At 36.0% G+C, this 19379-nt stretch overlaps 1 protein-coding gene across 1 annotated transcript; it reads left to right on the top strand.

The window, feature by feature from the left end:
• Positions 1-84: 84 nt before the first annotated feature.
• Positions 85-19367, top strand: LOC121366443 (usherin-like; the record flags this gene model as incomplete). Its single annotated transcript, XM_041490893.1, has 10 exons — positions 85-205; positions 5351-5444; positions 11342-11414; positions 13213-13465; positions 14092-14219; positions 15293-15400; positions 16560-16770; positions 17222-17555; positions 18658-18824; positions 19223-19367. Coding segments are annotated over 10 exons (1634 nt in total), but the record flags the coding sequence as incomplete, so codon positions are not given.
• Between the last annotated feature and the right edge of the window lie 12 nt (positions 19368-19379).

The raw sequence follows: 19379 nt of genomic DNA, 5'->3' as shown, positions 1-19379 counted from the left end.
ATCAAAGTCGTTATTGTTGTAATGAATCTTGTGATTATTATTATTATTGTTATTGATATTATTGTTGTTATTATTATGTTTTAGTTCATTTCTTCGTATTGGTGAACCAGGCTTCCTCTCTCTGTCTTTATCTGATCAAAGCGACTTAATAATAAACGACAAGATATATGGAAAAGCTAACGGTTGGACACATTTGCTGATACAGGTAAGAGTAGTTTTAATTTCTATGTGCCTGAAAACCAAAAATCATCGAAAAAAGAACATACAGTGTGTTTTGATAAAAGTCTCAAGAGAAATTGATACGAAATACATTAATTAGTAATACAGATTGTAAATATAGGCATTAATGATAATTTTCTCGATCTTGATAAATGTTATATATATATACCAATTATACCGCTGTTTGTCGTTGTGGTTTTGACAAGGAGAAACGAACATGTTTATACCGATTTTATAACCCATTTGTTATATCGTGAAGGCGTACCCTAAATAAGCTTGATTTGATTTTTGTTTAACAACACCACTGGAGTACATTGAGTTATTAATCATCGGCTAGTGGATGTAAAACAGTTGGTAATTCTGACATGGTCTTAGAGAGGAAACCCGCTACATTTTTCCATTAGTTGCAAGAGATATTGTATATGCACCATCCCACAGACACGGCCTTTGATATACCAGTTGTGGTGTACTGGCTGGAACGAAAAATAGCCCAATGGGCCCACCGACGGGGATTGATCCCCAACCGACCGAGCATTAAGCGAGTGCGTTATTCACTAATAGAGCCGGTTTTATGTTGGGGTTTTGTTTTTTGGGTAATTGAAATAGAACATTACTTGCATTTTTTTGTTTAGATTATTCATTTCGGTACATCCAAAGTTTCTAGACATTCTGGTGTTTGTAGCAAAACGTTTTTTTTATAATTCTAAAAACTCACATACCTCAGAGAAGTAACAGTTATGGAGATGAGGTCTACTCAGTTTTAGAGGGTATTTCCCCGTCACAGTATAAGACTCGTTTCACTCTGTGGTAACTTTACCTAGATGTGGTACATAGAGAATATTTCATGTTTTTCGTCAAATACGATTTATATCTCATCGAGTGAAGTTTGCAAACATATCTCACGAGTCGCACTTGCGCGACGAGTGTGATATGATTCAAACTTCACGAGATGAGATATAAATCATATTTGACAAAAAACATGAAATTTTCTATTTATTATATAACTTTTGGCAATTTACCTTTATTTTTAAAATGCCAGCAGCAAAATAGTTCCGGCTTTCTTACAGTGAAAATAACGCTTTCTACAGTGACGATAACACATTTTAGAGTGAAATAGTGAAATTTTCACTCTAAAATGTGTTATCGTCACTCGTCACTGAATGACTGATAACACTTTTATTTCACTGATATTTTAAGATATTTCACTAAATGTTATATAACAAGAATTTTTATATACACCAAACTTAGTATCCATTTTCAGGGGTTGAAACTAGGGTCTGCGACTTTAATACTACACTGTGCTAAGCACCTAAAACATTAAATTAGAACTTAAATGATAGCTATCAGATGCTAATAGATGGTAGACAGCCAAATTCAAAATGGACATCACACTACCAACTTTTTATTTGGTAGTGGCAGAGGCACGTGCCTCGCACGGACGGTAGGATGGGGTGGGAGGTGCAGGATATTCCTGCACAACCCCTCCCAGTTCAAATTGAACAAACTATAGATTTGAATTATTTTGTTTTACTCCGATCATTTCTCTGGAAGTTCACAAAAAAGTAGCTCATAATCCATCACACTACAACAAAACGCAACTCCCTTTTACCCCCTTTCCCCCCAAAAACCCCAAAACAAAGCAAAACAAAAACCAACATAATTCTTGGTTAAGTTATTTTTAGAGCTTAAGATGTCCATAAATTGTTTTCTTTCCTCAGGATTATGACTCCAAGGGTCTTATGAAGGCTTTCTAAAACAAATATGGTAGACATTTAGAAGCTATATATTCCAACATAAATAACGTATCGCTGACTTATTTTGACCTTGTGCACACTTTTTCATCCTCTTGATGTCAATCTTATATTTTTTTTTTTTCATTGCTTGCATGACTTCGCAGTTGGCATCTATGAATGAATGAATATTTAACCCCAGCACAAAAATACACATTGGCTATTGGGTGTCACAAAAGATAATACCAAAGAATGAATGTTTATCGACACCCAAGCACAATATAAAGATCGGCTATTAGGCGTCAAAGAAAGATAAGTACATCAATTATGACGGTCTTAGAAATGTCTGTCTCCCTGCAGATCAAATACATGTACCGTCCCTCCTTTTTATTTGTTTGAATTATACGTTAATGTTTTTGTTCAGCGTTAATGCTTTTGTTTGAAATTTCAACTTTGTGGTACTGCAGGCGCGTGAGCAGGAATTTTAGCAGGAAGGGGTCTAGATTGTGGTGAGCGAAGTTTATGGCGGGGGGGGGGGGTTGATTGATGATCCCCTGAAAAATATAATTATTGAAAAAAAAAAAAAAAAAAAAAAAAAATTGCACACGCGCCTGTACTGCAAATTAATTTCTTGATAGCAGGCTTGTCAGTGTTGAAGAATTTCCTATATCTGAATGTGTTGAGTGCGTCATTAAATAAAACATTCACCCGGTACGGCTCCCATCTCGAGCGAGTTGTATCGACTCGGTGGGTAGGTAGGTGTAAGGGACCGTAGCAAAAGTATAAGAAGCCAAAAGAGACTAAATCATTTAGTCTCTCTGCAGACCCCTCCCCCAAGAGACTAAAATAAGAGCAACTTTGGCTTCACATTGGTGGACGTGCCTAAGGTGCTATGTGAACCAGTTTGTTTTTGTTGAAAGAGACAGGGAGAGCTTTGCCCCATTTACCTTCAACAAAAACAAAATAAAGAATATCTAGATATAAATAAAAAGAATGTTCTGGATTTTTTAAATTCTCTTTAATAAAATGAAGTTATAATAAAACCAACTATTAGTTTATATGAAATCAGGATCATAACATTAAAGTTTTGATATTAAACAGGGCTCAATGCAGGAGGTTTTTTCCACTTGCTGCTAGCTAGTAAATAAAATATATTCAGTAGCCAAATTTCTTCATCCACTCGCCCGGAGGGGGTATAAAGCATTCGTTAATAGCCAAGTGTGGGGGTGGGGAGGGTACTCGCAGCTAGGGCTCTCCATTCAAAGGACCCAGGAAGGAAAGGAAAAACGTGATCATGTTTCATGGCTGGTTGTTATGGTACTTTGTCCTTACTCGGGGGCGGGACGTAGCTCAGCGGTACAGCGCTCGATCGATCCCCGTCGGTGGGCCCATTGGGCTATTTCTCGTTCCAGCCAGTGCACCACGACTGCATGGGCGTACATAGGATTTTGAAAAGGGGGTTTCAAAATAGATTGCAGAGATATTGGGCATATATTTCTATGTTGAGTTTTGAAAAGGGGGTTTCCAAAATAGATTGCAGAGATATTGGGCATATATTTCTATGTTTAGTAAATATAATAATGTCAGATATCAATGTCAGATATATTAAATTATAAAAAAAAGCGATTTCGGGGGGGGGGGGGGTTCGGTCGAACCCATCGAACCCCCCCTATGTACGCCCATGGACTGGTATATCAAACGCCGTGGTATGTACTACCCTGTCTGTGGGATGGTGCATATAAAAGATCCCTTGCTGCTAATCGAAAAGAGTATCCCATGAAGTGGCGATAGCGGGTTTCCTCTCTCTATATATCTGTGTGGTCTTTAACCATGTGTCTGACGCCATATAACCGTAAATAAAATGTGTTGAGTGCGTCGTTAAACAAAACATTTCCTTTCTTTGCCCTTGCTCAGTCTATATAATAACCAGAGAAGTCTAAAAATAAAGGTTTATAACGATTTCATACGATCCAAGCCGGAGTTTACCGAAGTAAATACAGGAAATAAACACATATCGTTTTTCAACTCCTTTTTGATTTTTTGAGGGTGAAGCCTTTTTTTCCCAAAAACAAAAGACGAAGTGACCCTAGTGGATTCTTTGACACCCCTCCCCCCCCCCCACCCCCCATGACGAAAAATTTCGTCTCTCTTGGCTTCAAAATACTTTTGCTACGGTCCCTAAGGCCACTACATCGGCTTCTCTAACGATTAACTGTAATCCTGTTTGACATTAAACACCATTACATTTTCGCCGATAACAAATATTTGACATATTAACCACTAATACACACACTACAAGAAGAAACCCGTCAGCACCTACGTATTTAAACTGAACATTATGGAAAAGGGTGCTGTCGGGTTTCTTCCTGTAGTGTGTGTATATGTAAAATATTTGTTATCGGCAAACTGGAAAATGATCAACGTAAAGGTATTTAGCGTCAAACTTAGGCTTTTTGTTGCATTAGAGCGGGAATATTTGCCTACCTTAGGTAGCCATTACATCTGGTCAGGACAGGTTATAGTGTTTAACTTGCACATTCTGAGCAAGCTGGTGTAGCGCACGCCTGTCGTGGGCGCAAGTTCTTGACAGGATCCATTCCGTGTTTTTGCTATGTAGTTATCTCTGACGGCAGACAGCTATCATATAACCGTCCAAATTTCCGTCTAGCTGTCGAACGGCAGAGTACTCGCCTAAGGCACTGCTACTTCCACTGTTGGTTTCCACGCCAGTAGGCTACCACGGATGTTTAGGGGTCTTTTAGTGTATGTGGGGTTTTTAAAAATTAAAACAGAAATAAGGTTAATACAAATTAATACTTGTGTTTTCAGTTATGACCAACTCAGATTTTCTAATAAATAAGATAAACACAAAACACATTTGGAACACTTAATGTTTTTTGGTGAAAACTGCATACAAAATGTTTGGCAATTACATGTTACTGAGATTTGTCATGAGGTTTGCATAATACACTAAACAGCATTTCAGAATATATACTTTTAAAAACATTTCTGGGGAGGAGGTGGCATAATTCTGTAGAATATAAGGTAATTTGCACACTTAATTTGAGTGTCCCATTTCTATCAACGCCGTTCTGACGTCCTGCCAACATTGTACCAGTCAGTTAGCAGCACACAATATTAACTTGTTTTCACTGTAATGTTGCACGTGCAGACCATTATGTTGAGGGAGGAGTCTAGACTATGGTGAGGGACATTTTTAGGGGGTTTGGGTTATCCCCCCAAACTAAATATATATTAAAAAGGAAAATTTGTTTTGACCCTGGAGAGGGCAGCAATACTTCATAATTACAGGCATTGCTTATATTGCACTGTTATAATTTGTTGTTGGTGGGGTTGATTTTGTTCCTTCAAATTGTAACGTTAATTATGTTTCATTTCAGAAATCTCCAAATAATTCTTTGTCAGTCTCTATGAATGGTGAACTGAAAACAACAATAAGTTATGGTGGTCTTTCAAAAAAAATTCAGATTGGAGGTAAATAAATTATGTTTTCTCTTGAGTACTCTGTGTGTGTGTGTGTGTGTGTGTGTGTGTCTGTGTGTGTGTCTGTGTATGTGTCTGTGTGTGTGTATGTGTGTGTGTCTCTGTGTGTGTGTCTGTGTGTGTGCATGTGTATCTATGTATGTCTGTGTCTGTGTGTGTGTTCCTATGTATGTGTCTCTGTGTGTGTCTGTGTGTGTGTGTGTGTGTGTGTGTGTCTATGTATCTATGTGTGTCTGTGTGTGTGTGTGTCTGTGTATGTGTGTGTCTGTGTCTGTGTATGTGTGTTTGTGTGTGTGTGTGTGTGTGTGTATCTGTGTATATGTCTCTGTGTGTCTGTGTATGTGTCTCTGTGTGTGTGTGTGTGTCTGTGTGTCTGTGTAGGTGTGTGTGTGTGTGTGTCTATGTATGTGTCTCTCTGTGTCTGTGTGTGTGTGTGTCTATGTATGTGTCTGTGTGTGTGCATATCTGTGTATGTGTCTGTGTGTGTGTGTCTATGTATGTGTATCTGTGTGTGTGTGTGTGTGTGTGTGTGTGTGTATGTATGTATGTATGTGTCTGTGTGTGTGTGTGTCTAAGTATGTGTGTGTGTCTGTGTTTGTCTGTGTGTATCTATTTGTCTGTGTGTGTGTGTGTGATTGTATGACTGTGTGTTGTATGTGTGTCCGTGTGTGTGTGTGTGTGTGCGTGTGTGTGTGTGTGATCGTCTGTTACAGAAATACCTTCCTGTAGCTGATCAATATGTTCCATCTTCAACAAATATGTTATTTCGGGGCACTTTGGAAACTAATAGCTTGCACTCTCATCATCCCCCTTAGATCTACACGTGACCAATAACAACATACAAATTTAAACTCAGTTTCGTGAATATGCTTCGTAATGAGATTTAACATTGCATTATCATTTCTTTCAAAAACAAACCTTCCAAATTTTTCACAACTTTCCCCTTTCCTTATTCTTTCTCTTTTTTTCAAATACACCAAACTTCAAATGTTTCCTTACCTAGCACTGCATCACCTTTTCATCTTCCTTTTCTCTTCTCTTTTCATTCCTAAACTTGTTTCATCTTTAAGTTTATTGCTATTGATATAAATTATATCATATTTATACCCATATACATACATACATACATACATACATATGTGGCCGAGTGTATAAAGCACCATCACACAAAAACTACACAAGTTCGATCTTGATTATATTCTTTAATCCATGATGATAACATATAGACAATGTTTGTGATCTGGAGAGTTGGCCCCAAACGTCTTTCTCTCTTGCTGGATATTCTCCCTCTCTCTCTGTCTCTTTCTCAGTCTCTCAGTGAACTGCCTTTCACTCCAGTCATTCTGATAACATCACACACACCTGACCAATACTGGCAGACCATTACTGTCCTGGGTTCCTTAAGATAGCCCCAGTGACAGTGTTTACCATATATATTAATGTCCCAAGTGTCTTGGAGGAATTTCCCAAGTACCTTAAGTCTAAACAAAGAGAAATAAACCTCAGACGCCTTAGTGGTGTTTATGCATGTTTAGTATAATAACACATTATGCTGGGTGCTTTAGTTGAATCCCTCACAAACTCCCCTGCTTTACATTTACGTCCTCGAAAACATTCATAAGGATTGTTAAACATGATGACATTCATGGACCTATTTTGTAAAACAACTATAATTGCTACTTTAAACTACAAAATTCTAAAGCTACTTACGTTGTATTATAAAAGTACATATCATTTCAGGCACTGCCATGATCATAGCAATCTGCTGTTTGAAAACACATTACAAACCAGCTAGACTTATTACTGTTTTAACATGCTATATTCATCTTGTTTGGAATCCCACATTATTAGGTATCTCTGTGGCCCAAAGCACTACTGACCTCTAATTGCCTGTTGTAGTAATGTAGCATTAAGTCTGATCAAAACGTATTCTTTTGATAACGTAGATGAAAAATCTTTCTTATCTATGACCTGCTTGTTAGTGGTTGCTGGCAGGTTATATGGGTTTCGATTTTTACCTTTTCTTGTACATCGAGACCGTCTCAGTGTGCCTCCTGGTACGTTTTGTGTATCAGTAGGTGGTGCTACATCGTTTACCAAAAGTTGATGTGGATCATCATCCTCACTAGATGATGACACTGACAGTGTATCTAATGCAACATACTGGTCATCTCTTGCATTGTCTGACTGACGTTCAACATCCATGAAATTATCCTTCTGGTTGTATCTGACATAACTCTTTTTGATGTTTCTATTCCTGAGATATATAATAAAATCAATACTTACCTTGTTATCTCTAAGCACTTCATCATGTGAGCCTTCCTCGCCTCTGCCTCAATTCTGGTATGCTCCCCTGCTTTTTCATAGGCATAACATAGCTTCTCTTTCTTCTGTCTTTCTAAATCTTACCTCCATGTAATGTGTTGACCGAGGCTCTTCTACCCCTGCCACTGATGACAAAATACCCACTCTAATTTTTTGTTTCAGCCAAATAGCTGTAGACCTTAAGTTTACAACTCGAACATGAAACGGTTCGTTTTGAACCCGAATTAGAGTGTTTATTACCATCAAATTCGCAGGTAAATATCCCGACTTTCCTTCTATTTGCTCCAACACAGCATAGCCAGGCCCATCCAAATTGTGCTTGTCAGTTTGACAGATAGCATCAATTACAGCAGCAGACTCAGCTGGAATGCAAACTGGATATTCTCCAGTAATTTTGACTGTACCTAAGACGCTTTTCACCTGTTGGACAGTCTGTAGACTAGTTATCCAGCTTTGATGTACTGACCTTTTAGTTAATTTCTGTAAAAAATTCTTACCGATGTCTTTAGCCAGCAATTCTCCATATTGGCTAATAACCTTCATCCACAATATGTATGGTACTTGCTCCCTCCATAGCCGTATGGCTTGGTCTTTGGGTCTGTTCACAACCAAGATTCCTCTGTCAGGAACTAATTTGCCTAGTGCCTTGATACCCAGTTCAATATATCCACAGTAGGAAATATCCAGTCCATTACGCCTTAAGCGAGAGCCATCATTGTTTTACAAGGAGCTCAGTACCAAGTGGAGCAAAGATATTGTTGAAGAAATCCTTTGTTATGGTAGTTACCATTGAACCAGTGTCTAACAAACAATCAACGTGGACACCTCCCATGGATACTTGAACTATGGGGCAGTCAGCAAGTTACTGTTCTGGCAAATACTTGATCAGAAACAGTATCAGACCCGGATGAGCCAGTACATTTCTCCTCTCCTGCCTGACTCACAGCAATAGAGGGTTGAAGTTTCCCGCCTGATCTTGCTGGTATTCAACCAAACCTCGTCCTTTTGTTGTACCCCCAGGGTACTGACTTGTACCCCTTCTACTTGCAAGGCTGTGATGTAGAAATGCTCTTTCTACCTGCTCCCGAAAATCTCTAACTTTGAGACCATTGTCTGTTCCCTTAAATTTACTCACCTTTATCTCGTTTCCATTATAAAGTAAACGGGTCATTGGTTGAGTAGTCTTACCTTTGGCGCTGTTCTCAACTTGTTGTTTAGAACTCAGCAATTCCTCATTAAGCTGTTGAGTCATAGCCCTTTCTTCCTGTAAAGCAGCCTGTAACTCTGCCACTTGATCTTTTAGCTTTTTAGCCTTTTCCATCTTGCAAAGCTATTATAAATTCAAGTCAGCTGGGCATTCAATGATATGTTACAGGAAGCAAATCATGCAATGCTCATGCCAGAAGCCATTAATATATTTTCTATAAACTTAAACTTTTATTTAATATGTTTAATTTGTGGAGTTTTTTTCACAACTTAATTATTAATTTGACTGCAAATCTAGTTTAGCTTTAAATTAGTTATTACTTATTGTAATAAAGTAATAAAATAATTTATTCTACTAACTTTATTTTAGGTATCAGAACATAAGTGGTTAACTATTTGCATTCAGCTAACTTTATTTCAGGAGTCAGCGTATTAGGGGTTAACTCTGTGTTATTGTTAGATTACAACCGACCTCTCCAAGAACCTTTATTTTAAATTTATTTCCTCACCAGATACTCTTAATCGCCAACACCCAGGGCTGTTTATCTCTCGTGTTTAATTATGTCCTGGCTTTGGACCACCGCCGTCCACTAGTGTGTCCACACATGTAAACAAAGAACTGTTCATGTTAAATTCAACTCTGGACACCAACTTGCAGCTGGCCATAAACTAGTTATAAGCCACGCCTCTTAATGCGATAATGATTTGTAGAGAGATTCCTCAGACCACCACTTTTACAATTTTACCATTAATTCCCAGTTACTTATTTCAACTTTAGCTTACTTATTCAATTGTCAAAATAGTTTGATGCCAGTATAGTTCAGTTACAAGTATTTAACTATTAAAACTGTACCTACCATAACATATTGCAATTCACATTCATTCACATTCAACATTTCAAAATTACCTATCTTACATTGTTTGTGGCCAATAATAACAACAATATACATTTATACATAAAAAACACAATAACTGAATCAGTCTGTTAGTTGAATGTTAATTATACTGATAGTGTCAGTGTTTCTCCACGACACAATTGTAGCCTCAGTGATACATTTGGTGTCTCCACTACTGTTGTTTCAATGTTCTTTGATCTCCCCGTCATTCTACTCCTCTGGCAACTTCACAAATCCAGGCAACATCACAACTCCTGAAAAAGTTCACACCTTTGAAAAACTTCACACCTCTGTAAGTACTGGCTGTATAAGTCAGTTGTTAATGATTCCATCCTCGTAATGTTCAGTAATGTTTCTTCTCATTACAAGGATTGCCGGTACCGTTCATTTAATTACAGAATTGTTTTAAACAAATATATGTTGTAATCACGCAACATGGAATTTTGTTGCTTTCTTTCGTCTTCTAATATATTTACTGCTTACATCCACATACATACGCACGTCCAACATAACTGCCTTATTTTAACTGTTTATATGCATGAATTTTGCATCATTTTTCCTGATTTTATCCCATCACCATTTATTATATCTTTGTATCTCTGTGCAGAATGCATAATTAATAATGTGTATAATATAATTTTCCTCGAAATATCCCTTCATCTCTTATGAACAATCTTCATTTCCCATCCATCTGCATTTCTAAGTATATAGTTCCACAACACATTAAATACGTAAGTATGTTAAAACAACTATATACACTTCTGTTGGTGTTACACAGTCTTGTAATATTTTGCACTTTTCTTTTGGAACTTAATCTTGTATTCACAATCCTGTTATTTGACAGTCTTGTCGATTCACTATTTTTACTTGACAATCCAGTTAGCTCACAATTTAGTTTTTTTTTAAATCTGTCAGTCCTGTCTGTTTACAATTCTGTAAAACTTTGACAGATGACAATCCTGTCGGCGACGCCATTTGTGGCCAAGTGCATAAAGCACCCTCACACAAAAACTACACAAGTTCGATTTCGATTATATTCTCCAGTCATTCTGATAACATCACACACACCTGACCAATACTGGCAGACCATTACTGTCCTGGGTTCCTTAAGATAGCCCCAGTGACAGTGTTTACCATATATATTAATGTCCCAAGTGTCTTGGAGGAATTTCCCAAGTACCTTAAGTCTAAACAAAGAGAAATAAACCTCAGACGCCTTAGTTGTGTTTATGCATGTTTAGTATAATAACACATTATGCTGAGTGCTTTAGTTGAATCCATCACACATACATACATACAAAACATATTTCTATCTTATATGTGTATTATGTCCATGTAATGAGATTGTATGGTCATGCACACTTAGCACACTTACCGTAACATAACCATATTGATTTGATGATCATAAATATGCATCGTAGTAGGTGAGAGTTTAATGTTTTATTTCTGTTCTTAATACAGTTAGTACTTCTGTATCATCTGGAAGTGTTCACATTCTCGACTTCAGACTTTATCAAAAGTTGCTCACAGACAGGTATGTTTTATTTAAGTCTTAATTAAGAGAAATAAGTCTATTTCTTCTTTTTTATCGTTAAAGCCAGGCCACAATGGAGCTTTGGTCATAATATTGTCTTTATGGTCAGTCTAAGTGCACATGGGAGCAGTAACAACCTTGTCAAAATATCCTTTTGATTCTGCCTTGTACAGATATAATTTAGAAAATATTAATATTAATATTTTATCATTCAGATTTAGTATTTCTTAAAATATCTTGATATAATAATTGATATATTACAAAACAACGTTATGCTATGTTGCTAGTTTCAGATAATTTGAATGGTAATTTATTTACAAATTTGACAATGGTTAATATGATTTAAGCTTGATTTCTTGTTAATGCTTCAACCATGATTGTTGATTCAAGTAAATATCAACCACTTCATGCAAGTATTAACCAAAGTAATGTTGTGCACACTTACTGATGACTCAGCTAAACATGTTACATGTGTTCAATGTATTTTCGGTACTTACTTGCCTCAACTGAAAACAATCTAGGTGGTCAGCTTCACTTGAACCCTGGATCATAGTTGAACCCTTGACAAGAAATCAGTGTTCCGTGTTATTTTTAGAGTTTTAGTTGGTAGGCATTTGATTTTCAACAGTTCGGTTGTTTCTATTTAATTGCTTTGAAAAATGGAATTAAAAAGATTACATACTTATAGCTAGTAAATCAGGGGGAAAACATGACTTTTAAAAAACATGGATGTGAAATATTTAGTGTGCCAACTCTTGTAGGAAGATTGGAGGGCACATGCCATATATAATTTTGAAATATGACATTTACAATAATTTCTAAGGACTGCCCTACATTTTAACTAAATACATAAAAAAGGGTATACAGTGGGGTTTTTTTAAAAGTATTAAATATGGTCCTCTGTTTGGTTTTAGCGTATAATTTCTTTCAAACTTGATGTGTTATTGGTTGTCCTAATGTCTGTAGGGGTAGACCAAAAGTACCATGGCATACAGTCATGTATTGGAAGATGAGAACTACAATGCAATATTAATATTGTAATGGAGCTAGTTATTAGCCCAGCTATGACAAATTTTAAATATACCTGTAGGCCTACCTATATGTGAGGTTTGTATTTTGCACAGCTCTTTACATTGGTTTTTTTTTATATAATTGTAGAATTACGAACACCCAATAGATGATCTTTTTTTGTGCTGGGGTTTTATTAAAAACATTCGTTCGTTCGTTCGTTCGTTCGTTTGTTTATTCTAACTACCGGTACCTTTGATAATATAGTTACCTACCTTAGATAATAATCAACCTACTTAAAAACACATTGAACATCATGGCCAGGAACTAGCATGTTTGTGATATACTTGGTGAGTCAGTCTACATAAAAAAATATATATACAGTGAAACCTCCCAAAACCGGACCCTCAGTAAATTAGAATTCCCTCAAAACCAGATATTTTTCACTGTCTCTTTTTAGAAATCAGTACATAGCTTAAGTTAACCTCTATAAACTGGATATCTCTTAAAAACTGACATTTTACTAGAACTGTATATAAACTAGGTTTTAGAGAAAAATCCCTAATTCTTTGATTTTGTGTCAACATTTATCTTTAAGTTTCATTCACATCAGTTTCTCACAAACTGTAAGTCCTGGGACAATGAAACTTGGTTCATTGTTGCATCTATGGATATATTCATCACAGTGCACCTAAATAGTTTATGGTAGGCAAGACATTCAATTTTGTGGAATTCTTGTGAATTTTCTTCTAGGGTTTTTAATTTGTTACAAATTGTTTTGTTTTCACAGAGAAGTGAAGAAGTTGTACAATAATACCTGGGATATGAATTACGATGTTCCAGACTGCAGATGTCCTGTTTCTCATCCAGCTCTTGACAGCTCAGGCTATATATGTTACGGTGATGCTAACAGTCAACAGCCCCGCCTGGAAAAAGCCCTCCGAAATATCTCAGCAATAACTGATGGAAGCTCAAACACATCGTGGGTGTCTGGGAATGCAAGTGTCACCACACTGACAATTGAGCTGGGCAACAGTTTTCAGGTTTATTTTCTTTTAAACATGGATAGTGAAGACATATTTTAATGACTTCCAAAACATTAATGTTTTAATGGTTTTTAATTTGGTGTCTTCAGTATGAAGGAGGTGCTTGCGTCACAGGATCGAACCACCTTGGTGGATCCATTTAACTGATTGGGTTTTTTCTCATGGGGTTGGTTTAGGTTGAGACTGTTCTTCTAAATACAAAATAATACACCACTTGATTGTACAGTACACGTTTTACACTTAATTCTTCTCATATACTGTAAATAATAAAACATTAACAAACTTAAAATGTAGCAAAATCCAAATAAGTGACTCATTAGCGACAGTCATTTTAATTTTTTATTATTATTTTTTTTTTTAAAGTTTATTAACCCCAGAAACAAGTTTGGTAGTGTTAGTAACCATTGTTGTGTCTTTAGTAATTCACTGACAAACAATCGTACAAAAGTTTTTCAGAACAGTCTGTTGTATGTCTCTTTAAATTTAGTATCATGAAATATTAGTGTCTTGTATGGTCTCGCTAAATTCACTGAACGTTTTCGCTCGCTGACATTTCCTGTTTTACAGTACTTTATATCCTTGTGTAATGACTATGTATTAAATTTTGTCACATTACTTTCTAGATATCAAGTATTCAACTGCTGTTTCTTGGAACTCTACCTTATAATGCAGCTTGGATGTATTACCTTAATAACGGCAACATAGATATGTCACAGTTTACCTGTAATAAAACAGGATGTCAACTGAATGGGTAAATGCTTTTTACACATGTATAATTGATTTTTTGGTTTTTCATTTTTTCATTCATTATGTTTCCCAGTAGGAAGTCATTTTACCATGCTAAGGTTGTTTTTCCATTGACAGAAGTGTGCGATAAATGTGTATAACCGCACACTTTATAAACCCTACCTATCACTGAGCCATACTTCCTTATTGTGCCAGTTACTGCATAAATGTTTGGTATGCATGGTTATTGCATGTTTTCCATGTTTTGATTGACAGCAGATTAACGCTGATGCTGTTGCACTGAGGACTATTGTCTGTCAGGGAAGACACTGAATGTGTTCAGTAACCACTACTCATAAGATTGACAGCAGATTAACGCTGATGCTGTTGCACTGAGGACTATTGTCTGTCAGGGAAGACACTGAATGTGTTCAGTAACCACTACTCATAAGATTACGTGGAGTCCTTAACTTGGAACAGTGCCATTAATCTGTAATCAAGAATGTAACTAGGCATTTCAAATATGTACTCATTTCTGTGTTTTAATCAACTGAGTACACAGATTTTAAGAACAAAGAAAACATATACTTCTATTCATTTGCATACTTTGCATATTATTACTTTCACATGTTTTAGCGAGGAAATATGGGATTGTAAGCCACTCTAAAATCTGAATTTCCTGAAGCTCGGCTGAGGAAATGTAGATTTTGGAGAGGCATACAGGTAGTTATATCCTTGTATTTTAAATAATGTTTGGAATTTAAGTACTTAACTGGCTGACTGGTCGTTGCGAGGGAAAGATGAATGGGTGGGGGGACTGACTGGCTGTCTTAACTAGTTCATCGCATTGGCTAGTTATAAGGACAAATCTATTATACTTCTTTGTTTTGGATACAATACTTTGCCTTCATTACAGATTGATGTAGGATTTATAGATCCTATGCTGCATTTTCAATAGGAGTAGCCTTGACCATTCTTTGTTAAATCATATGTTCTATGAAGATCTGCATTTTATCTTTTTCATTATAGTTTTGACATCATAAATGTTTTTCAATATATGATTATGATTACCTATGTTCTTTTCAATTTTGTTTGTAGTAATGTGAATGATTATGAGACATATCTAAAAACAGTGGCTGACAAGATTGAAGTCAATCTACATTCTTCCGAAAATCTCATTATCTCACAACTTATAGTACATGGAAGGTAACCTTTCTGAATTGTTTATTTTTGTCATTCAAAGAACACTGACAGACACCTCCAGACTATCATGGTCTTACTCTGATATTTATCACAGAGATGATATTGTACTGAGTGCATCAGGTTAAAAGAACTATTTCTGTAATAACTTCTGTAATCCAAAGAAAATTGATGAAAAATTGTAAAATGTCACACTGTCATTGTGATATATATATATATTTCTTGCCCATTGAACAGGGTTATCCAGCTTTTGCACGGTGCTAGAAAAATCTGTCTGACCCTAGGGCTAGATAAATCTGTCCGACCCGAGGGCTAGACGATTTCTACATACGCGTGACGTCATAACTCATGTTTTACGACGATTGACGTCATAACTCATGGTTTTCAAAATTCTGTTTGTCATTTCACGTTGTATCATTGTTTTAAAAATATTTAAACAAATTAATATTTTCAACTTTATATTTATTGGTAAGTTGAACATTACATATTTATGTCGTTGCATAAGGTGGACTATATTTTTCTGCGTATGATTAAATGAGTTGGCAGGTGAAATGTATACGAATCGTTCTACAATAAACAGACCATAGCTTACAAAATTAATGTTTTGTTACTATAATTAAATGGGCAAGAAAAAGAATCAATCACCGTTGTAAGCTATAGATAAGGCAATTCCAACCCACGGGACAAAATGTTTTTGTAAGGGCCTCAGTAAACCTCAGTCCTCACAAAAAACATTTTGTCCCTCGGGTTGGAATAGCCTTATCTATACCTCACAACGGTGATAGATTCTATTAATATATATATATATATATATATATATATATATATATATATATATACAGAGAACCCAGCCAGCTGAAATGTTGCGGTGTTACTTAAATATTGAACCATAACAGGATATTATCATTAAAATAAAATGAATTAATAAATAAATATCATTAAAAACAATCCAAACATATATCAAGATAGATTTTGTCCTTCACCCAAAATTATTTGTTCTGGACAAACAGATAAGTCTTGACATAGAGCACTGTGGGCATTTAATGGGTATACCATTTGAATCTTATTTCCATTACAGCATTCTACAAAAGTAGGTTCATCAGTTTGGATGGATACCTTTCTAGTTACACTTCAAGTTTAGGGTGTAATCTTTTTGTGTTTTCAGCTGTAACTGTAATGGCAATGCTGATAATTGCATGCCAAATTCATCATCAAATGACTATACTTGTGACTGCATTGCTGCACACAATAAAGAGGGAAAACACTGTGAGGACTGCAAGAATATGTACTACAGACTGACTGATGAGTTTGTATGTAACAGGTCTTGTCCAAACTGTAACACTCATGGAAGAAATCCTAACAGACATTGCATGCAGGTAAGCTTGAGGAATATACTTGAAATATTACAAATCCCAATCCTATCAGGTTATGTAATCAAGTTACATTATGGGGTGTGTGGAGGAATTTATGCAGAGATGGGGAAGTATAGTTCTAGACTGTGACGAATAAAGATTCTTGGGGAGTCAAGTCATGCTCCTTCGAAAAATATATTTAAAAAAGTAAAATTTGCTATAAGCGGGGAGGGGGAAGGTGCTCAATCCCCAAAACCCTCTACTTGCACACGCACTTGCATTAGAGAGACAGACAGACACAGACAGACAGACAGACAGACAGACAGACATAGAGGACCCATTTTATAAAGCAAGTTTTTAAGCATTGTTAATGTAAAGACAGAAAGATATGAAAGAAAAAAGGGAGGGAAGAGGGAGAAAGTTTAAAAAAGAGGGGAGAGGTAGAATAATAAAATATTTTTGACTCATTTTACAGATTGGAGGAAACTGCAGTTGTAAAGCTAATGTAGAAGGAACACTCTGTGACATGTGTAAACACCTAACATATAATCTCGGACCATCAACAGAGGGCTGTACACAGTCAAACTGTAGTTCTGATGGCAGTGAATCATGCAACAATGAAACCGGATCCTGCAACTGTTACCCTAATGTCAATGGCACCACCTGTGACTCATGCAGTGTCTTACATTATAACATTACGTCTGGCAGAGGATGTGAGCCATGTTTGTGCAGCTCCAAAGGAACAATGAACACAAACCTTCAGTGTAATGTCACATCTGGAAAGTGTGGTTGCAAAACAAATGTTACAGGTGAGTAGCTTAACTACATGTATATCTCTATTAATTATTAATGACATACATTATTGGACAAATTACCACTGTTCATGTAGCCTAAAACTATTCTCATAAGACATTCAGGATGATTAGGCCATTGTATCTTTTGCAACTTCTTTGTGTCAGTTAGTGCCAGATTGAAAAAGAGACAAATCAAGATAAATGGATGGAATCTCAAACATGATCCACACGACTTCAGCATCAAACAGGTTGAGAAACACTGAGCTAAAAAAATAGAATTTCTGCTAATTTTCTAAAACAATTACATAATAATACATCTCAAATCATCCATGACTTGTCTATATTTATGGAGCACCATTTTTGCCATGACCACTGTAAGAAAGACCTGGCAAATTGAGTACTAGCAGAGAAAGTAGTTTGTTTTGTCATATTCGAATCAGTTTCAGTGCGTTTCTTTTTTAACTGGCACCATACTCGCCTGACCCTAAAATCGATGGTTCCCCAGTGGACTATCTTTGTAAAATTCTTAGTTGCCCCTAGCCAATAAAGGTTGCCATGGGCAACCAGGCAACTGCTAATTTTCAACCCTGGTAAAGAAATGTTTGAAAAATTATGCTAAAATAAATATACAATCATTAAAATATTTTCTTTTTAAAGTTTTCTTTCTTTCATGAATTAGTAAAAAAATCAAATAAAGAATCTGTTTAAATTTTTGGTGTATTTCAAGTAATTTCAACAATTATAATGTAGATTTTTCTGTGTTGAAGATAAAGGAAAATGTGGTTGGGCAGTTAGATGATGATGATTAGTATGGCAAATGAATATTATTTTAATTTATAATCCAATATATTAAAAAAAAACTGAAACATGTCATCTATACTACTCTACTTTTAAAAAATATAGAGAGTATGAAGTTAACGTTTGAAATTATTATGAGTACAGAACAGACATCAGACACCCCTTTAAACCAGACTCTTTATTTGGCTCTGTTGGAGCTCGGTTTAGACGAGTTTCACTGTATATTAAAAAATGTATATGTGTATATATAAAATATCAAGTATTGTTTTTAGCCACTGTTTTCTCACTTTGTTTTTAATTATTTATTTTTGTTATATAGGAAGACAGTGTGATGAATGCAAGGATGACTACTGGAATCTAGAGTCTACCAACGATGTTGGGTGCACGAAGTGTGGCTGTAACATGATTGGCAGCACAAGTTCAGCCTGTGACAAGCAGACAGGACAGTGTCCATGTTGGAACAATGATTATAGCAATACAAAATGTGTAAGTGCAGGCAACTAACATGATAAGTGATAGGTAGTAAATAAATTACTACATTTCTTTTAGTTTAATACCTTTTTTGGGGACTCATTCACTACAAATGGTATCAAATACCCTTATGCTCCTTCATATACAATGTAGGCCTGCCATTTTTAGTACACTTTGAAAGCCAGCGATCATGAAGCTACAGTAGGTGAAATATTTGGTAAAATAAGGAAAATTAGCATCTATACATGTAGTTAAACAAATTTAAGGCATTATTCATAATCACCAAAATTGTCACAAGTAAACAGAAGGTCCACTTTTTTGCTAACCCTCAGTGACTCACTTCCCTTTAAAGCATTCATGAAAGTGCTGATTTACCCAGACATTCACCTATTTTTATATCAATTTTCTTTCAGAACCCCACCTCCACATCGGTGATACCAAAGTTTGGTCCACAGGTTGGCGGAACACTGGTTACCGTTTCCGGGCATCTCCTCAATGGCAGTTCAATGTACTTCCCGAAAATATATCTTGATGAAACAATTCCTCCATTATTAGCAAGTGTGTATTTTT

Source organism: Gigantopelta aegis, unplaced genomic scaffold, assembly GCF_016097555.1.
Source record: "Gigantopelta aegis isolate Gae_Host unplaced genomic scaffold, Gae_host_genome ctg5710_pilon_pilon:::debris, whole genome shotgun sequence".
NCBI lineage: Eukaryota > Metazoa > Mollusca > Gastropoda > Neomphalida > Peltospiridae > Gigantopelta > Gigantopelta aegis.
This window is presented reverse-complemented; position numbering and strand designations above follow the sequence as displayed.